This window comes from Acomys minous (assembly GCF_964271855.1).
Source record: "Acomys minous genome assembly, chromosome: 16".
Classification (NCBI taxonomy): Eukaryota; Metazoa; Chordata; class Mammalia; order Rodentia; family Muridae; genus Acomys; species Acomys minous.
In genome coordinates this window covers 38,365,402-38,386,794 of record NC_140498.1, presented here as the reverse complement: position 1 = coordinate 38,386,794, position 21,393 = coordinate 38,365,402, and the positions used below count along the sequence as shown (strand labels likewise).

Below are 21,393 nucleotides of genomic sequence, written 5' to 3'. Positions count from 1 at the left end.
ACTCCCTGCACAGTTCCTACATCCAAGCAAGCCGTAGAGCCACACCCATCCAAGTTCAAAGGTCAAAAAATGGGGGCTACAGTAATCTAAACTTGGCCTTTGTGAAGTAGAGCAGAGGCCATGGCCCCAGGAGTGAATATTTTAGAGTTCAGAGCTATTACTTGCTAGAGGCAAACGGGCCCAGATGATGTGTAAATAAGCAGGCCCCACAGTACCGCAGTAAAATTTTATTTACAAAAATATAGGTGGGCTGGATTTGCCTGGTGGACCCTGGTTTTATTGATCCTTACCTGAGAGTTCTTTCCTCTCAAGGTCACCTGAAGCTTGGAAAATTGTGAACTGAGTGAATGTGCGTGGTAACCCTTTTCTGTTAAATACCCCCCACACACACACACACCCACACATCAGTCCCCTGCTGGTCAGGGTTAAAGGATAGCACAGACTCTGTGGGTCACTTCCCTGTCAAGGAGCCAAGGTCAAGGGTAACCTGCCTCTCCCTGGAGTCTGGCTAATTATTACCGTACAGGTTTAAAGTGAGTGATATATCAGTAATTTTCTTCCTAAAATGACAGCAGGAGCACTAAGGACTCCTGTTAACAAGCCACTGTTAACCTCCGCCGCCTGTGTGGTTTCTAATGGCACAGCCACCAAGGGGGCAGTGACTCTGCCGGCCTGTGCTACCCAGCCGGTGAAGTCAGTGGGACCTCTGGGCCACCTCACCCGGACCTTGTTTTTCTAGCTGACACCGCCTGTGTCAGCTAATTCCTGCTTGGAAATGCATTCCAGGGCAGCTGGGTCTCTAAAGTCACCCTGCTTGCTCGCTGAGCTATGGCTTTGGGCTTTCCTAACGCGACCAGGAGATTGCCGGTCTGGCTTACAAATTGCTCAGATGCCATAGAATCTGGATTTCCAACCGGGAAGGCAAGGCCAGGCCTGGAGGCTATTTGTGGCCTTGTTGTGCCTCCGTGACTCCAGTCCTGCAGTGGCAAGGCTGTGAGTAGGGGTGAGGAGAGGAGAAAATGAAGGCCGTGACCTCACTGACTGCCACACATCTGAGAGGCCTCTTTCATCCGCACCCATCCCCCACTCTCTGGGTATGCCTCATCCAACCTCGGTGTCCACATGTGGAAAACTGAGCCAAGGCCAGTGTCATACGGTGTTGCTAGGAGGGTAGCAATGTGTGGGTGCCTGGAAGACACACACACACACACACACACACACACACACACACACACACACACACCAATAGCAGCCATCATGGCGGCAGGAAGGCCTGAGAATTAATCAAGCTAAAAGTAGTTGGGAGCAGGCTTTGGAGAACTGGCAGAATCCAACCTAAACTGGGCTTCCCAGCGCTCACTGAGAATTAGTCAGAAGAAACAGTAAGCTACCAGGAAGGTGGGGAGAAGCAGCTGGAGTCGGGGTGCGGGGTGGGGTGGGGTAGACTGCTTACCTGAGCCTTGCTAGGGCAGTGGTCTCCCACCAGTGAGGCAGCTGATCGCACTAGACAGGGTAGTTGGGGCACCCCTCAGAGGCCTGGGGATACCCATAACTAACGGGGCAGCAGGACAAGGCAACGGGACACCCGGGTCTCCAGCAGCCGAGGAGCATTCAGGTAACTGGATGTTTCCACCCAATAGCGGTTTCAGAAGCCTCCATGGGATCTATGGGTTTACTGTGTCTTCCCATGCTCTTTCCAGATTAGAAAACTAATCTAGTCCAGCCACAGTGGCTAGTGATAGAGCCACTGTTACCTAGATCGCATCTCAAAAGCCATCCCTGGACACCACAGTGAGTCGGGTAGCTGAATGTGGGGTCGCAGTCAAGTTGACAGTGGTCAAAGATTTCTAAACATACAAAGGCCAGGATCAATTCAACTCGAGCCTGTGGTGTTTCTGGCAAGGCAACCTCACCGCAGAGCAGACTTGGTTCTGTGCACTTGGTTCACTTTCTTCTGCACAAGTGTTCACTCCACACAGTGCCACTGAGCGACGCCTGAAACACCAAGACTGCCCTGTGTTCTGAGTTGTAGGGTCTGTACTGTCCAGACAAAGCTTTCTTCTGCACAAACAGAGTAAGTACAGCTTTGCTTTATGCTGTGATAGGAGATTTGATTATAAAATTTGCCGTTTGCGTTACTGACTTGAGTTTCATTTTTTAAAAAAATCATTCAATGGATGGGATGGGATTAGGACAGAATTCCCAGCGACCTCTGAAACGGCCCTACACATTCTTTTGCCGTGTTTTATTACCTACATGTGTGGATTGGCATTCTCAGCATTGATGATTATAAAGTCAAAATATTTACCAACTCTGCAAAATACTGAAGTTGCTTTGTATACCTTGGTATCAGCTATCCAGCTGAGAAGTAATTGTCTGTGTAAGAAGACACAGGTACATCTTTAAGCAATGGTAAAATTATTTGTGGATAGGTGGTAAGACTTATTTTTAAATAAATTTATGGTTTATTATCAGTAAGTGCTTGATTTTTAACCTAATTCCTATACCTATACCTGAAATGTGTGTGTGTGTGTGTGTGTGTGTGTGTGTGTGTGTGTGTGTGTGTGTTGAAGTTTCTCAAGTACAAAGAAGTCACAAGTGGAGAAAGTTTAGAAAGCCTGGATCTAGAAGGCAGTATGGTGGCAGGCCAGAAACTGAACTCTGTCTGATTGCTGACTGCTCACTCTGACATCTCAGGGGGTGAGGGGGGAGGGGGAGGTTCTAAGCTCAGTGGTGTGTGTATGCTTAGGAAGGATGAGGTCCCTAGCACCCCCAAAAAGAGGGGAAATAGATAATGCAGTCAGAAGGGCTGTGGCTGTATTTAAACAGAGGGTGGAGGCAATCTTCTGAGCTACTTCCAAGGTGGAAATACATTGGTACCCTCCCATCATCCCCTTCAACTCCAGGCCAAGCATCTCAACCAGAGTGGAAGGGTATCTTCTGGGCTGGAAGACCAAATATAACCATTGTTTTTGCCTGACTTGCTTATAGAAAAATTTCAGCTTCTGACCCAGACATCTCTAATTGTGTGTCCTTGGGAAAGTCATTGCCCTCTCTGAGCTCTGACTGCCGAAACTCCTCTCCCAAGAGGTCCCAGCTGGTGCAGAATTGGGAATCTTTTGGAAGACAGTGGCCTGTTAGATGGGTGTGAGGTTGTAAGCAGAAATATAGTATTTATCTGGTAAGCAGATTAGGGCAGAGAACTCCAAGTCGATAGCAGGTTTGTTTCTGTTGGTATTAAAAGGACAGAAGGAAGTCACCAGGAGACACCATGGGGACCGGAAAGCCCCAGATTGTTCAGTAGTCGCACTCTAAACAGTTGGCGTGGGGTCAGGTGCGGTCGCAAAGTCTCTCCTGAAATGTGCGGTCAGTTGCATTCCGGGCAAACTCACCAATCGTTAGCCGGGCACTCTTGTTTATTTTGCCCCAGCCTGGAATTTGGCCTCTTACAAAACCCCAGCGTCAGGAGAACAGGTTGGGCCAAAGTGTGTTGAGGTGGCCTCCCAGGGAGATGGTGCCTGTTTGCTCAGCAGACTCCAAGCCACACCCAGCATAAGGAGCTGGCTGACCTCTGTTGATACACACACACACACACACACACACACACACACACACACACCCCAGAGCGCCCCTATCCAAATCTGGTAGGCTCCACAGCCATAGTGGATGGCAGGGCACCACGGTGACCACAGTGGTTCTTTGGCTAGGTCACCTGTCAATGAGTAATCTCCATATTTCTCTCATGCAAACAGGAGAAGCTGGGTCTCTGTTCACGGAGCTGTGACAATAAAGCAGGCTCCGGCTGTATCCGCCTGCCATCCAGGCCTTCACCCCGTTGTCCCATCCTGAGGAGAACAAAGGTGGCACATCAACAGAGCTTGGGGTTTTGACATAGACTTTGAAGGACACATGTGCTGCTGGAGGCGTAAACACAGTCAAGGTTAGAAAACGCTCAAAACTGTCTCCTTGGCCAGCCACAGTCACTTGCTCTGCTCTGCTCTTATCAGGGTGCACTTAGCCTAGGTCATGAGCCTGCCTGAGAGAAACAGCCCCTGTGTTTCTATGTTTAAGGTTTGGGCACTTCAGGGCTATCTCATGTGTCTGGCCCCTTTTTCTAACCACAGTGTTGGGTACCGCGCCTTCAGAACAAGGCTTTCCAGGCTGAGCACCGTCCGTGGTACACACCTTTAATCTCAGCACTTGGAGGCAGAGGCAGGAGGAGCTCCAAGTTTAAGGCTAGCCAGGGCTACACAGTGAGACCCTTATCTCAAAAAAACCAAATAATAATATTAAAAAATATATATCGGGCCCCCAGCAAATGTAGGGAGGGAGCGTGTTCTTGTAGTGTCTTGGGGTAAATAGTGGATCTTATCTGGAGTCAGGAATAACAAAATAGGGCACCCAGTTTTCCAGCTTTCCCCCAAACTTCCCTAAGGGATGAACATTCACAAACCCCTTGAAGGCAATTTTGTTGGAAAGTTTGGTCCCAGTTTCTGGCTCTAAAGTTAGATAGATGCTTTGTTCAGCACACAGCCTGTTCAGCTGTCGTCAGGGGCATTGTGGCCCTGTTTCTCTACTCGTGGCCTAAACTCCAGTATGCTTTGAGCCAGAACCTCTGGGTAGTTGGGGTTTCTTTTTTTTGTTTGTTTTTGTTTGTTTGTTTTTTGAAACAGAGTTTCACTGTGTAGCTTTGGCTGTCTTGGACTCACTTTGTAGACCAGGCTGGCCTCGAAACCACAGTGATCCTCCTGCCTCTGCCTCCTGAGTGCTAGGAGTAAAGGCATGCACCACCACACCTGGCTTCGTTGGGGATTTTGTTGTGATTCTGTTGCCTCTTTTTTGTTTGTTTGTTTCTTTTTTGTTTGTTTGTTTTCTCCTCACTGTCTTCCACCAAGCATAATCTGCTCTATGCATGCCCTGCTCGGTCACCGCCTGCTAGAAATGAATGTTCTCAAGCTCTATCCCAGACTGAGTCGGGCTCTGGGGCGAGGCCAGCAGTGTGAGTGTGAGAAGCCTTGGTGGGGAGAGAGGAAGCTTTGGTGTCCAGACTCAAGGCAGGAACATCACAGCCCCGGTTCCTCATGCTGTGCAAGAAGCAGCCCCCACTAATTACAACGGGTCCTGTGCAGGCAGCACAGCTAACCCCACACCGAGGAAGAGGACCTCCAAGTGGGACCAGCCACAAAGCTGGAAGACTGTGTTTCAGAAACACGCAAGGCCATCCTACGGTTGTAGGTTGCAGGGAGGCGGCGACTGCCTGTCCATGCAGCTCCCGTCTCATTTTCAGCTCTCCTGAAGGTTGACATCTCCGACTTTAAAGCCCACGGCTCTGCTGTTGCTTTCACTTGCCCATTCCAGACTGGGCTCCTAACGAATGCCAGGGCCTAGCTGGGTGGCCGGGGCTAAAAAGATAACTAAGAATTATTTGTCACTCGCAGGAAGCTCATGGAATAGGTAACCGGAGCCTCAGGGAGAGGCGCAGCAACACAGAAACCGTCTAGATTAGGTGAGCAGAGGCCCTTGGAATCCTTGGGAACTAGGTGGGAGTGCACCGCCTTGGTAGACAGATGTGTGTTGGGATTTTTCAGGGTTGCAGAACTGCGGTTCAGCTGCCTCTTTCCTCCACCGCTGTTTCTTCACTGCTGATTTCTGCGGAAGCCACATTCTCACTCCTTGTTTGAATATTACCATGGCCTGGTTTCTCTGTTATCAGCTGAGCTCTGATAGGCACAGTGGGGGTGATTCCCAGAGTCATCTCCTGAGGGATGATGACGTAAAGATGCTTTAGGGGAGTGGGAACGGATGACAGATGATTTTGCAGGGCTTGCTAGCCGAGGAGCCTACAGGTCCACTTGGGCTTCTTACGCCTCTAGCAGCTCAGGGTTGGATCTGTTAGGAATGCCTTTGGCTGCAGGTAACTGATGCGTAAAACCAGCGGCTTCTCCTCATGGATAGCCAGAGTGTAGAGCAGGCAGCTGATAGCCTTGGTTGAGAGGCTTACAAATGCCAGGCTGGTGGTGACTCAGATCCCCTTGGCCTTCTTCCTCATGTTCACATGATCCCGCCTGGGCTGCCTGGTGGCACAGGTCTGTAACCACTGCTACTCGGGAGGCTGAGGCTAGAGATTAGCATGTTCAGGGTCAGCCCCAGCTACAGTGCAAGGCTAGCCTGAGCAGCTTTAGTGAGACCCTGTCTCAGAATAAAAAAGGAAGATGTTCTGGGCTGGGCGTGGAGCTCTAGGGTAGAGTACTTGCCTGGGTTTGTCAGGTTCTGGAAAACAAAAGGAACCCTTTGGTGCCCTCATAGTGCCTGTTGGTGGGGGTGGGGGTAGGAGGGGTAGGTGGCGGGGCAGTGTATTGCCAGAGTAGAGCTAGGTAATTTTTTAAAAATGGGGTAAACAAAACTTCCCTGGAAGTCCTCACAGTACACTTGCTCTTCAGGCCCATTGGTCAAAGCTGTATCACATCACCTTAAGGGTTGCTGGAGGAAAATATCAGCCTCAGGCAATTACCTCCAACTCACAGAGTCCATCACCAGCAAGGCCGGGCCTGCCGCTGTTGCTAGGGAACAGGAGCTGGGACAACAGCAGAAAGTTAACCCCGGATGGTACCAATCAACAGCACTACCTCCGTTGTTGTCAGTAGTTAGCCCAAACCTGTGCAGGACCGTGCTGGGGTCTTTTCTTGTCTACATGGCCGACCGGTCCCAGGAACTCAGTACTCTTAGCGATGCCATGCCACTCAGACCGTAGGAAGGAAGTGGTGAAGTCAAGCGGCCTACCTGGTAACCCTAGCTCCAAAGTGGGGAAAGGAAAAGGGAGATGCGCGTGGCGGCTGTACATTGCTGGAGTCCTGCCGTTCCCGCCTCGAGGACAGTCAACACAGAGGGGCGGGCATGTACAGGGAAACGCAGCTGTGCGACATAGCCCTTGGTGGGTTTCCCCGCTGCTGTGCGGTGAACCCCTGGCTACTCCCCAGCAGTCCAGGACTGGGTCTGAGCCTTATCTTCCATGAAGCAAATTCATTCGCAGAGTAGCTTTTACTGTGGGGGTTGGGCGGGTAGAGGAAAAGGACACACTTCCCCGTACACACCCTCCCACCATCGCGTTTCCTCTTGTCATCTCTTTCCCCGTTTCTGTCGCGTTCTCTCTCCTCTCCAATTCCCCAGGGATTTCAGATTCTTCTGTGTGGCGCAAACATTGCTATGGTTTGAGTGCGATCAGAGTGCGCCCCAGAGGTTCTCGCATCGAAAGCCTGGTCCCCAGCGTGAGGACGTTAAGAGGCAGGTGCCAGGAGGCTGTCAGAAGGCAGCAGGATAGTATTGTGGTATGTTGATAATTCTGGTGAGAGCAGTTTGTCCCTCTTGGTGCTGTCCACCTGCCTGCCATATGGGTCTCATACCAGTCACAATGATATGACATAGCCAAAGAGGCTGTTGCCAGAGCCAGGCCACTTAGACTTCCAGCCTCTACCCTGTGAACTCAGTGAACCTCGTTTCTTTCTAAAGTGCCCATCTTCAGTTATTCCCTCATTGTTATGGTAACTGGACATAGGTAGCACCTAGTAGCAGCTGGTGTTCAGGATGGATGGATGCTGAGGCCATACTTCTGCTGCATTCTTCCTGTTGTAGACTTCCGGGTCTACTTGGGTACCTAGATGGGTTCTGCCCCAGGTAGCTGGTGTCATCTACCTTTGGTGCACAGTGTGGATGGACACCCATTGCCGAAACCGACCGATCTCAAATCTGCTCACACCAGCCTTTCTCAGATACTCTGTGTCCCATGCTGGACCCTAGGAAGCGGCAGCTACCTCCCACGCTGTGTGCCCTGTGTGCCACTGCCCTAATTCGCTGGACTCCTTCTTTCTGCAGAGGCCACACTGTGCTCCCTCCACCATGGTCTTCCCTTTCTGCCCTGCCAGGGCCGGGTTCTCAGCCCCTCCCTGATGGTTCTGCTTTGTCCCCTTCCAGGGTTCCCATCCCTGGAGCTGGAAAAGCCAGATCCTGTGTGGCCGGTTGGTCTTGTCATCCCGCCACCATCTTCTCTGAAGAATGGCATGAGGTGAGGGGTTGGGGCACACAGGTGGAGCAGAGCCTCTTCCTGTACCTCTCTCAGCTCAGGACTTCACCCAGGCTGACTCTTGCCCTCTGTCCTGGGCTGAGCATCACAGATGCTGTGGTTTGACTATGTCCTGTCCCAATCTACAACGCCTGCCCCCTCACCCGACCCCGCCACACACATCATGTGCTGGAAGTGTAGTGCATAACACACATTCATGGTGTCTGGCGGTGTCATCTGTGTGGGATGGCTAGGGTTGGGTGAGGTCATGAGGGTGGACACATGATGGCAAAGTGTAGGAAGACACACCTGGGTTGGCACACCTGTCTGATTCATAATGTTACTGCGTCGGGAGAGCTCCCTAGATGTTAAGCAGGTGCTAGGCCTGCAACCCCCCAGAGGCATGAACCGAATAAAGTTTTATTCTTTATAAATATCCCAGTCTCAGGCATTTCCTCACATCAACAAGAAATGCACCGGGACAATAGATTATAGCCAAATGATGACAACAAAGCCCAATAGGGCCACTGTGAAAAGGAAGACCCACAAATACTACTATGGTGCCAATTACCCCCGCCCCCCCCCCACAGTGCTTGGGGTAGAGTAGGGGATCCCTGCTTAACAGAGTTGCCATCCTCCAGAAAACCAAAACGAAACAAAAAGCAGCTAAAGTAGGAAACAGTGACTTCCCTGCGCATATTCAGTGGTGATTAGTAGGCTGTTAACTATCTTCCCAGTTGGCTGTGGACAAGGTAAAGAACACAACGTCATAGCCACCCTGGGTGTCCACCTGTAAGCCCGGCCCTGCTCCAGGCCACCCCCTGACTGTTTCCCAGGATGCAAGCTTTCTCTTCCTCTCCTGCCTAGTGACTGGGCACTCCTCCCCTCCCCATCAAACATCACACCAAATAACTGGGGACTAAACAGCAGCGGGGCTCTACTTTTGTCTGTTCAGACAGACTACGTAACATCTGGTGTGTGAACCAGCCTGGCCGTGATTTGTGAAGAGTGCTCATAGCCCTTGACCCAGGTCGCGTGATAAGGACATCTTTCCCAGGAGGAAGAACTGTCAGGTGCATGTCTTTGTTGTGGCGAGACCTGTAATAGTTCCAAATTGATAACCGAGAAAGCAAATGACAGGGGAGGTGTGGGAGATTGCAACACCTGGGAGCCAGATGATGTCATGCAGTCATTAGAGCTGATGAGAAAATTAGGCAGTAGCCAGCATCAGGGGTGCTTGGAATGTGGGGCTCAGTTAAAGGCAGAGTACCAACTCCTCCTCCTGCAAGTTCACCCCTCTTGACTAACATCAGCCAGAGCCCATTCATCCATCTGTTTCTCCCTCTGTCTTCAGGATCCAGGCCCACTCAGGCCTCGCTGCTGCCGATCTTGTAAGATGGCGTCCTTAGCACACAGCACTCTGTGGTGGACATGTCCACATCTGGCTCTCTGTCCCCTGATGCCTGGCACTTAGTAACGACTTACTAAATTCAAGAGTCAACAGGGGCAGGAATTCAGCTACTGTTCACCGAGAACCCACAGACAGCCGCTGTTGTGACCAGCATTATTCTGCGTGTATTATTTGGCATTATTTTGTTCTGAAATAATATACATAATTGATACTATTGTTATTCTGCTCATATACATGAAAACTGGAGCTCAGAGGATTTGTCAAATGTTCAAGTCAGTCTACGTTCATGTACTTATTAAAGGAGGGTGAAGAGATGGAATCTGAATGCAAGGCTGATTGGATTGCTCCCTCTCTCTCTCTCTCTCTCTCTCTCTCTCTCTCTCTCTCTCTCTCTCTCTCTCTCTCTCCATATGTGTATGTATGTGTGCCTCTGTGTGTGTGAACCTATAACAATACTGAGAGGGAGAAAAATGTGTCAAGACAAAACTTGATATTTTTCTCTTGAGTGAGTGGGCAAATTTCCCTCTTTTGTGTTTCTTTAGGTGTTGAAGTATGCTGCAAAGAGTGATATCCAGCTAGATTCCGAGGCTTTCTGCGATTCCCGGTAGCCCTAAGTGTCTTAAAGGGAGATAAGGCAGTTAGTCATTTAATCCCTTTCTGTCTTCGTGTCTGGGGCCAAGAGGACGTTTAGTCCCAAGGCACGCCCATGGCATAGCTTGCCTGTGTGGCAGGAAGTGGCCGCTATAAACAAGCATGCTGCATACCAGGCCCTTTGCACATGGCAACGGTGCTCCCGCATCCAGGCACTGAACTCTTGCTGTCCATGGAGCTGGCTGAGGCGAGGCACGTGAGCACACATGGAGCATGTGCACGACAGCCATCACTGTGGAGACCCTGACTCCTAGGGCTGATGCTGCATCTGAAGGAGCTGAAGTGAAAGGCAGAGGGCACGCCCATCACATAGGCTTGTGCTGGATCAGGCTCGCATCTCATTACTCTACCACTCTGCCTATGGATTATGAATTAATATATTTAATAAATCCTGTAATTATCTTGTGAACAGTACACAAATATATTGCTTTGTGTTTTGTTTTTAGCAATGAAAACAAAAATTTGGTAAATGTTTAAATTTTATTTCAAGTTTCCTAAACTTTGCTTAAGCATGTGTGTGTGTGTGTGTGTGTGTGTGTGTGTGTGTGTGTGTGTGTGTATTGTTGTTGTTGTTTAAAAAGAAAGAAAAGTCTACTCTTAAAAAATAAATCTCAAAACTTGAAGAGCCCTGGGTTCTTCAGATCCTGAGAAGTGGAGAACCCAGGACACATGAGAAGGATCCTAGTCTTTATACAGAAAATAAAATAAAAAGAGGAAATCTGAAAAGAAGATGTAAGAAACAAAGCCTTATTCCAGAGGCAGTGGGGAACTTCTATTTAAAAATCTGCTTCTTCCCCAAGCCCCACAGACATGATCATGGCATAAAAAGGGAGATACAGTTACAAAGACAAAGAGCTGGGGTATAGATACCTTAGGTAACCTCTGTAAAAAGGGAAGCAGGTGGCTGACTAGGGATGTGTTTGCTGACTGCAGGAAGCATTAACCAACCCCTAAGAGAAAAGTCAGAGTTTCCCAGAATCTGGCAGGAGTTAGGAGCACTTAGTAGTTCTATAGTGGGGTGTGGAGCAGGAGACACCAGCAGCAGCATCTGCAGTGTCACAGTCACCACTTGGCCATCAGCACCACTGACCACCACCACTTGGCCATCAGCACCGCTGACCACCACCACTGCAGCCATCAGCACCGCTGACCACCACCACTGCAGCCATCATCTCTGCTGACCACCACCATTTGGCCATCAGCACCGCTGACCACCACCACTGCAGCCATCAGCACCGCTGACCACCACCACTGCAGCCATCAGCACCGCTGACCACCACCACTGCGGCCATCAGCACCGCTGACCACCACCACTGCAGCCATCATCTCTGCTGACCACCACCACTGCAGCCATCATCTCTGCTGACCACCACCACTGCAGCCATCAGCACCGCTGACCACCACCACTGCAGCCATCAGCAACGCTGACCACCACCACTGCAGCCATCATCTCTGCTGACCACCACCACTGCAGCCATCATCTCTGCTGACCACCACCACTGCAGCCATCAGCACCGCTGACCACCACCACTGCAGCCATCACTGCTGACCACCACTGCTGCCACTTCAGCCATAATGGCTGCGGGCGCCACCCCTAAGACCACCAGCAGCAGCTCTGCCACCACCATCGCTGCTGCTGACTCGCCACCACCGGCACCAAACCCGTCCTTGTTGCTGTTACCGCCACCACGTTGGTACATCCATCAGTACCAGCACTACCAGCATCACTCCCTCACCCTGCCAGTGAGTCCAAGCACGAGTCTCTCCTCTATCACAATAGCATCCTGAGTGCTTTTCCTTGGGGGAAGGGGAATGAATGGTACTGGGCACCATGCTGGATAGAGGCTGTAAAATACAAAGCTGTGTTTCACAGGAATATCGAGTGAGTATGCCACATGAAGTAGTGAGGTCCCCACTGGAGTGGACTCTAGGCAGGAGTCTGAAGAACTCCTTAGTAGGGAAGCTAACAAGCACAAGCCTAGCTCCCCATGGTTTGGCCCAGTAGTGACTGGGCAGCAAGCAAGCCCACTCGGGAGGCTGTAAACAGCTTCTTAACTCTCAACTAGAAACTTCAGCCTAAGTCTGTAGGTAATCACAGCCTCCACCAGCACTGCCACAGCAATGAGGAAACAGATGCGGAACCCAAAGGCAACAGAGGATTCTGGGAATAAAAGAAAACTCCCAAGGAACCAGCCAGCTAGCTAGTCCAGGAACAGCAGAAGGCTGACTGTCCACTTTAGTGCTTCAGTCTGATATGTGGCCCAGGGTTGCACCTCAGTGTTTAGGCCAAATATTCGGAACACTAAAGATAAGTCTTTGCTGCGTGGCGCTCTGAGCATGCTGTGTTTTTGTGACATCCCTGGACCTAAAAGGAAAGGAGTACTGTTTTTGTAGTAAATGGTTGCTGGGGCCCTCTTTCAATTTAAAGCAAAACCGTACATCAGCTGTAAGTGTGCTTGTGCCTAAGTGACAGAATCGCACCACTGCATCACTCCAGCCCGAGAAGCAACAGCGTGTGCGTGGGGGTGGGGCGTGGGCTGGGGAGAAATCTCAATGCAGCTTGGTTGCTGGGCTGGCTCTGTGCGTAGGAAGAACTCTTTGCAGAAAGGCAGAATTCCTTGGGTTCTGAGAAACAGGGAACTTTAAAACAGTTTAAGGCAGGGTGGGAGGGGGTGTGGGGGTGGGGAGCGGGGAGCGGGAAAAGAACCACCATGTCTTTGCAGAATGCTGGCTTGACTATTTTCCCCTACTCAGTTGGGCAAAACTGTTGAGGGGAGTATAAGGCTAGCTATAATTATTTTAGTTATTCGTCTTATAGACCAATGAATTCTCCTCCTCCTCCTCCTCCTCCTCCTCACTTTAGCCTCAATTAGACTCTTGTTTCCATAATTACAATTTCCATTCTGAGTAAGGGCATGTGCAGGAAGGGAAGGGCCTACGTGCCCCTCCTATCTCGTGGGTGTCGGCTTAAGAGATGGAGAGAGGGTGCTTCCTCCCCTCTCTCACTGCTCTGGGCTCCTCTGGTCCTCCGTGTACTATAGCTGAGACGTGATACACATTTTGCCTTTACCCTAAATGAAAGGAAAGGCCATATCAATGCAGCTTGGAAAAGAGATGTGATCTTAGATTCTCAAAGGATCACATCAGTTGTTATTTGGGAGATAAATTGTTTAGAAGTGGGTTCAAGTCAAAAGCAGGGAAAAATATTCATTAGGTACCAGTGACGGCACAAGATGGCTGTCAGGGCCTGAAACAACATGGAGGCAGTAAGACTGGAAAAATAGATTCTCGGCATAGTGTGATGGCTGGCCAGGCAGGACTTGTTGGTGTGTGGAACGTGGCATGGGAGAATATAAAAATGGCATGAGGGTTTTTATTTAAGCAATGGAATCTCAGTTGCTGGGTATGGCCTGTTGTGCATGTTAGGCTCATCCATTAGAATGCTGTGGAAGACACTGAAGAAGTGAGTGGCCAGGGTATAGACAAGACCGTTCTGGATTCATTTGTGGTAGGGGATGCCGGAAGTCTGGCTGAGGTCTCAAGAAGGAGTGGAAATAGAAGACGGAAGACGGAAGATGCCACTGTGGGTGCTGCACCTTGTAGTGTGTGTGGGGGGGGGGCAGAGGGGAGGGGAGGGGGGAAGGCACAGTGCGCAGGGGGAAAGCCTGCAGAGGAGGCTGAGGTCAAGCAAGTGCTGTCACTGGGGACAGGGAAAGGCGACATCTCTGGGAAGAATGATCACTTGTGACAACTCAGAAGGTCACTTCAAGGTTAGAGAGGAGACTTGACCTACAGGGGACAAGACCAAGCACACAGCCTTCCTTTAGGAGTAGGAGCGGCTGGCTCTTTAAACCCCTGCTTGCTGTGCTTATTCCAACAGCCATGTTTATTTGCACGAGAGATCACAACAGCAAAGGCTTCACCTCTATCCTGCGTGCGCCATGTGCAGATGTGGGGATCCCGAGAGCACCTCACAAGGCACTCAACAGCTGCCCCAAGGGACAAGAAGACTCGTTCCCATTTATGTGGGATCCAGGGCACAGCCTCAGGCTTTTCTCCATGGGAATCTGAGTCCTCCTTCCCTCTCTCCAGCATTTCTTCTGTGTCTGTCTGTCTGTCTGTCTGTCTGTCTGTCTGTCTGTCTGTCTCTCTCTCTCTCTCTCTCTCTCTCTCTCTCTCTCTCTCTCTCTCTCTCTCTCCAACCCCTTTTCTCTTGTTCTGTCCTTTTTCTATAAAGGATGTAAAAATAGCTTCATATAACATGTAGTCTGCCATGATGACTGTTTGAAAGTGCAGCTCAGTGCGCTGGTGTGCCCCCATGTGGTACCCCAACCTGCAGAACTCCCACTTGCCCCGCCCCCATGTGGTACCCCAACCTGCAGAACTCCCACTTGCCCCCATCAAGCCCCAGGCAGCTCCTCCTTACTCCCTTTCCCCAGCTGGGTAGCAGTTGCCATGCTGTTTTCTGTCTCTATGAATTTGGCTATTCTAGACACTTTATTTAAGTGGAACAACACAGTTTTGTCTTTGTTTATTTTTGAGAGGAGGTTGTGCTACATAGCCCAGGCTGAGATGGAACTTGCTATGTAGCCCACGGTGCCCTTGAACTCACCTTTCTCTTGCCCCAGCCTCCCAAGTGCTTGGATTAGAAGTGCATGCCACCATGCCCATCTGTCGTTTGTCTGTACACTGACTGGCAGGTCTCAACATGTTCAAAGCTCGGGCAGCTGAGGCTGAAACACCTTCCGCTTACAAGGCTGAGTAGTGTCTTATCGTATGTAGCTGTCATTTTACTTCTATTCGATGCTCACAGTTGGTGGACACTGGTACTTCTAGCTTTGAGCCCTTGTAAATAGTGATGCTGTGAGCATCTGTGTGGAAGTATCCATTTCGGGACCCTCTTTTCAAGCTTTTTTTTTTTTGTTACACACCTTGTGTTTTGTCACTTTAGCCACCTAAACTTATTTTGCCTTTTATTGCTTTCAATTCACTCTCTACCTCTATCCTATAGTCTTGAACAGTTTTTTTTTAAAAAAAAGATTTTATTTACTTACCTACTTAATATTTTCTATTTATTTGTTTGTTTTGAGACAGAATTTTTCTGTGTAGCTCCCACCGACCTCTGCCTCCTAAGTACTAGGAGTAAAGGCATGCCCCACTATACCTGGCTAGATTTTATTTCTTACTTATGTGTATGAGTGTGAACCTGTGTGAGGATATGTGTAGCACATGTATGCAGTAGCCTTTGAGGCCAGAGAGGGCACAGAGTCCCCGGGAACAGGCATTACAGGCAGTTATGAGCCACATGTGGGTGCTGGAAATGCTCCTCTGAAAGAGTAGCAGGGCTCTTAACCCCGGAACTGCCATCTCTCCACTCCCTGCCCTGCAGCCTATTTGGTTCATGATTGTTCTCCGGTCACCCTAACAGCGCACAGGTCGTGTGCTCAATACATGTATTTCTAATGGGAGAATGAGCGCTAGCAATGCATAGGCCTGCAGGCCTAGCTGTCGCCACTTATGTACTGAGGATATGTTTTAAACGCAAGAACACTTCCAGGCATTATTTACAGGCATCCCTTTATTTTTATTTATCAGATTTACTACAAAATGTATAGACTGACAGGTCTCCACATGACCACGGGAATAAACCATCAGGCACGGGAGAATGAGGCCAGGTGGAGGGGAAATCAGAAGAGGATTTCCCCCAAAAGCCTGTGCGCAGCTTGCCACACCATGTGATGGTCAGAGTGTCTGAGCTAAGGGACAGGTCTCAGCCCCATAGAGGACAAACCTATGCTCTTTGCTGGGCCTGACCACTGTGACTGCTCTGAGAAGCCTCTTCGGGAGAGGAAGTGCTCTGAGGAGAAGCCTCTTGGGGAGAGGAAGCGCATGCTGCTAGGTCCGCACTGCTGCTCAGTGCAGTGGGTCAGCAGAGCTCAGGACACTGAGGCTCACCTGTGATGCTATCTGTGCCCCCACCTTCCCCACTGCCTCCTGCCTTCTAGATTGTGTGTGTGTGTGTGTGTGTGTGTGTGTGTGTGTGTGTGTGTGTGTGTGTGTGTATGTGTTCTGGTTTGTTTTTTTCTGCTGTGATTAAACCTTCTGTTCCAAATCAACTTGGAGGAAAGAGTTTATTTGGGTACCCTTTCCAGGTCACATCGCATCACGATCAAAGGCAGGGCAGGAATTTAAGGCAAGAGCTAGGGAGGAATGATCCTTACTGGCTCCCATCCCTCTGATGCCTGCTCCAGCTTCCTTATTCAGCCCAGACTCACCTGCTCAGGTGGTACCGCCCATGGTGGGTGGGCTCTCCTGTATCAACTAACAAGCAGAAAAGTGTAACACAGACATGCTTGCTGGCCAGTCCGATGAAGGCAGCTCTTGAGTTGAAATTGCAGCGTGCAGAAGTGGAAAGCTCCAAGCAGCACACTCAGTGGCAGAGGGCACGACATTACTGGTCCCCAGGATTCAGGACTGACCCCCAAGTGGCAGCTGCCTGCTACCCTCCACTCCAGAAAGAATCCTAGTGCTCATCACTAGCCTGGGACAAAAGGAACAAACATCCAGAGTCAACCCACAATTTTATGGAGTGCCTATCATGTTGGTTCCACTTTGACACCCCAAAACCATAGGCTAAGTTGGGCATGGCAGGTAAATAAAATACAAGTTAGTGGATTTGGGGATGACACAGATTAATGCCTTTAAGCATTCCACGTGGTGCCTGCCAGATAGTAAGTGGGAGCAAATGTGGCCACCACTCGTCTCCTCTATGTATTATCACATAAAATCCTCATGGAGAATCTATCTGGCCATCTCCTCGCTGAGTAAATGCTTGATGCTCTGCTTATTCAGCTGAGGGATGAATAAGAGGAGACGGCAGACGGGACCATGACAAAGGCAGGTTCTACCTCCTGAGCCCTTGGGACAGCAGTATTTTACACCTGTCTTCTCGCTGGCTCTTCACTGTAGTCTCGTGACGTTGGTGGTTGTATGGTGCCCAGCTTACAGATGAGAAGCCAGAGGCTCTGAGGAAAATGGGCCACACACCAGGCACACAGCAGAAGAGAGGTGATGTGAGGTGTGGAAGCACATGACGGCGCTGAGAAGGAGGTTGGGGGCCAATGCTGAAAGACAAATGGGGATCCAGTCACCCGGGGTCTAAGGAGCTGGGTGGAGGAGCTTGGTTTTAAGCAGGAAAGCAGGACGTGATGGCCTCAGATCTGAGCATGTGCAAGCTATTTTTGCACATCCAATAAACATGAACCTAGAGCTACTAAGGAGGAGCCCAAAAGAATGAACTATGGCCTGGCCTGGATAGCCTCCTGAGATGGTGTCCAAAGAAAAAATTTTAATTGAATATTTTTTACATATACATTTATATTATTATACATATATACAATAAACTACCTACAGCAAGAAGAACCATGAAACAATTAGGAATTATATAAATGTTACATCTTTGGGGTTTAGCTATTTGTATTTGACAGCCTTGAAGAAAACATCTTTCCTATCTTGGTGCATCTAAAATTCTGAATGTAAATCCATCTCCATCACATCTTGTCATCAATTGAGACCTAAAAACATCTTAACCCCTAAACAACTAAGCTTAATTGTAAAACTAAACTATCTGGTCTTCAACCCCATCAGAGACTTGAGAAGGAATAAAATTGATTACCTGAGTATACAGAGAGAGCAGGTTAGTAGCTTTCCAAATGAGAAGATGACAGAGACAGTTTGCTACTTGAGCAGTCACTCAAAACTCTCTAACATTGGAGCATCATCATCTTCAGCCTTCTGGCCCAATATATCTGACAGACATATTTGGGAGGCAGGAACTGTTGAGGATTTGCTTACCCTGTCTTGTCAGAGTTTGGCTATCGACTCTGCCTGCATCCAAGCTTGCCCTTTCTTAGGCAGAATTCTGTCAGTGGTAAAAAAAAAAAGGATATTTTGCCCAGTGGTTTGTTTGCCACATTTGAAGCCATCTCCATAAGGAGGTTCTTTTGATGCTCATCATCCTCTTTGAGGTAGGCTGGGTGTTACCAGGAGTTAACCAAAGAATATTTGTTGGCAGCAGCCTGGAGCCTCACACAGACCACAGCCATATGGGGGTGGGGGCACAGGCCGGATCCCTGAGGATGGGGCTGCGGGGAGAGGTGATGGATGGTATGGTCATCAGGAGCGCATACCTGCAGGTGCCAGAAAGATCTGCAAAGGCTTCCTCCATGCTGTGTGTTCCTGTACACACTTTCTTTCCTTCTATTTTAACACTGTTCTCTCCTTCTAGAAGGTTCTCAGTATAGGCTGTCTCCCTGCCTCCAGGAAAGAGAGAGAGAGTCATGTGCCTTTCTGTGCCATGCAACACAGAGAGTTTTCCCTAAGACTGGGAAGAGGTGCTGGGGGTGGAGGCGGGGCGCTAGCAGTATCCAGGGAAGGTGGCCAAGCGATGCCTCTGCCTCAGCCCAGATCCAACCTAGCTGTACAGGTGACACTGATCATCAGGGGTCCTGTAGAAGGGACCAGGTGGAGTGCATGTGCATTTCAGAGGTAAATGCTACACAGTTTATTGTCTTAAAGAAGGCCCTCCCCTCAGGGACGGGCATGCCTGGTCCTCATCAGCAGGATTGTCACTCAGGGTCACATTTCTTTTGACCTCCACGAGATGAAGTAAATGTGACATCTCTGGGACAGTTGAATTTGTAGAGTGGATTTGTAACCAAGCATTTCTTACACCTCAGGCCTTTATGTAGTGGTTGCTACAACAGTTTAAAAGTGAGGAAAAGTCACCTGACAGGGGAACATCCCAGAGGGTGCAACGCCCCTCAGGTGGCAGGAAGGAGCTAGGCCTCGGGGAAGACCGAGGTGGCTCTCCTCACTCTTTGAGGCTCCCAACTGTTTCCCAGCGGAACTGCATCACCTTACAGGCCTTCTCGCCCCCTCCAGTACAGTGACAACCTGGAGTTGAGTGTTGCAGGGCTCAGAACCCCCTCAGCCCTCCACTACCTCCCCTATAGGAAGCATAGCAAACAACAAAAGAGCAGGCCACTGCCCTGACTGAGGGACCAGCCTCCTCCACACCCTCCTCCACTGAACAGGTAGGCTCATTTCCATATCACTACGAGGCCCAGGCTGCAGAGTTCCAATTGACGTGAATGACGGCAGAAGCCCGGCCAGAACCCCAACCCACGCTTGCTTCATTGTATCTCAGGTTCATCCACGTGTCAGCCCTAGGAAACCTTTCTCAGTCTGTGGTGCATAGCATGTCCACCAGCGGCTGGGTCACTGTGCACTCTCAATACGGGAGCTTGCGATCACCTGGTGTAAATATGAGACTATCACCTAGGTAGTAAAGTATCCTAAATTTTTACTCCCCCCCCCTTTTCTTTTCTTTTTTCTTGAAGATCTGTAGCACATCCAGTGCGTGAGACGAGCTGACATGGATCCTCAGGACGCTGTTTTTCTCGTCTGCATGAGAGTGCTAATCAGACCTGACAGCTGAGACAGACGTAAGTGAGGCTGGAACAAAGCACACGGCAGAGTACAGTGGTCAGCAGAGGGGGTGCTTGTTAGAACCTTGTCACCAGGGGTTAATGCTGCCCTGATTGTTTTGGCCTCTTGGTTTGCATTCTCCAAAGGAGTCATCTCATTGGATGTGTAGTATGCTCCTCCAGGATCTGGAATCTCCCAGAATCTGGGCGGCGGGGGTAGGGGTGGGGGTTGGACGGAGGACGGGGCAGGGGCGGCTAGAGCAAGGCTCTTATGAAACAATCAAGACTACATAAACTCACCACAGGGCTGCTAAGGGAGCAGAGGTGACAGCCAAGAGGGTGGGAGGCCTGTGCTCAATCATGTGTCCGGAATAAACAGGAAGAAGAGACTTCTGGATCCCAGAGCTGCAGAGGCAACTCTGTGCATTGAGAGAAACGTAGTGTGTCCGATGCAGCTCATCAGTTAGCCAGAAGTGGGGTTGCTTTCTCCTCACCCCCATGTCTACCCAAAGGGACAGGAGGCCTACTGTGTGCAGGAGGCAGCCTTGACACACTAGCCCTCCCACCTCCCAGGCCTTTCCTCCAGACTTATGACATACATCACCCTGTAAATGTACTGGAATCCCAGGCTGCAGGAAGCACTGGCCTCCTGGCCTTTCCCACCCAGCTCAGCCACCTGTGCAAGCAGGCTGCGCCCATTTCTTCCAGCCCAGCCGGTCTGCTGGCCACAGGAATTCCCCCTCCTTACCTCTGTGCCTGCAGCTCTCTTTTTATTTGTATTTGTATTATATTTTTTTTACATATACATTTATATTATCACACATAAACAAAATAAACTACATACAGCAGGAAGAACCACAAAACAATCAGGAATTACATAATGACGCCAAGGTCTTTTACCAGAGAGCTCCCCTCCCCAATGCCCCTGGCACCTCCCCTAGGCTGACTCTTTCACCTGCTTCTCAGGCCACCAGGGGCTGAGGACAGATGAGGCTGTGGGGATGTGGAGAAGAGGACCTAAGCAGAAGCAAATGCGTAGACTCTATCTGCAGAACAAAGCCTCTGTGGTCCTCTGAGCTCTCAGGGTTCCATATAGGGCAGGCCAGATGAGGACCCTGAAATGTGGTTTGCAAGATACAGACAGTCTGAGGGTCAGAGAGGCAGGTGACTGTCCTAAGGCCACTCAGCAGATGGAGAGACTCCTCTCTCAACAACCACTTCCTCCTCTGTTCTGCAAGGGGCATCAGTTCAGTCATCTCTGGGCTCCTAACAGTATGTTTGGCTGCCAGCCTTTGCTCGACCAAACAACCCCTGCCTGAGTGCCCTTCCCGGCCAGGGCTCTCTCTCCTTAGCCCCAGCTAGCACTCACCTCTCAAATTTTCCCATCCCCTCGTTTTTCCTGCAGTCTGAGCACATCACCCCAAGACTCTTTCTGCATCAACTGAGATTCAGTGCCTTCTACAGTAAGAAGTTAAGAACCTGCTCTGGTACCCGCAGCTTCATGTGGAATAAAATATGTGAATGGGTCTCTTTGCCTAACCTTTGTGACCACTAAGACTCACGCAGGTCCCCCGCATAAAGCCAGACAGGTGCCTCCCGCCAGGAGCAACCTGAAGCACTTCCATGCCCCACCTGCGGGCATAGCTGGTCCTCCTGATCAGGCCAAATGCCTTCACAAAGGCCCCAGTGGCCCGATGCCAGGGGACTGTCCACTGGCCTCATAAAAGAGCAAAGTCGGCTTCTCTGCCTGCTCTGCCAGCTCAGCTGCGTCTGCACCACCCGCCCAG

At 50.1% G+C, this 21,393-nt stretch overlaps 1 protein-coding gene across 30 annotated transcripts in view; it reads left to right on the top strand.

The window, feature by feature from the left end:
• LOC311587057 (uncharacterized protein) overlaps positions 1-21,181 on the top strand; it is a 69,898-nt gene extending 48,717 nt beyond the window's left edge. For 3 of the 30 annotated variants that reach the window (XR_014775750.1, XR_014775751.1, XR_014775752.1), the window contains 2 exons: positions 7,969-8,059; positions 9,411-10,531. Coding sequence is in view for 13 of the 30 variants with exons in the window: in XM_084763488.1 (XP_084619614.1) it covers positions 6,729-6,931; positions 7,969-8,059; positions 10,010-10,075 (360 nt within the window). In the remaining 17 variants the exon portion in view is untranslated. The other 27 variants (XR_014775748.1, XM_084763494.1, XR_014775749.1 and 24 more) reach the window with 27 other exon arrangements.
• The last annotated feature ends 212 nt before the right edge of the window (positions 21,182-21,393 follow it).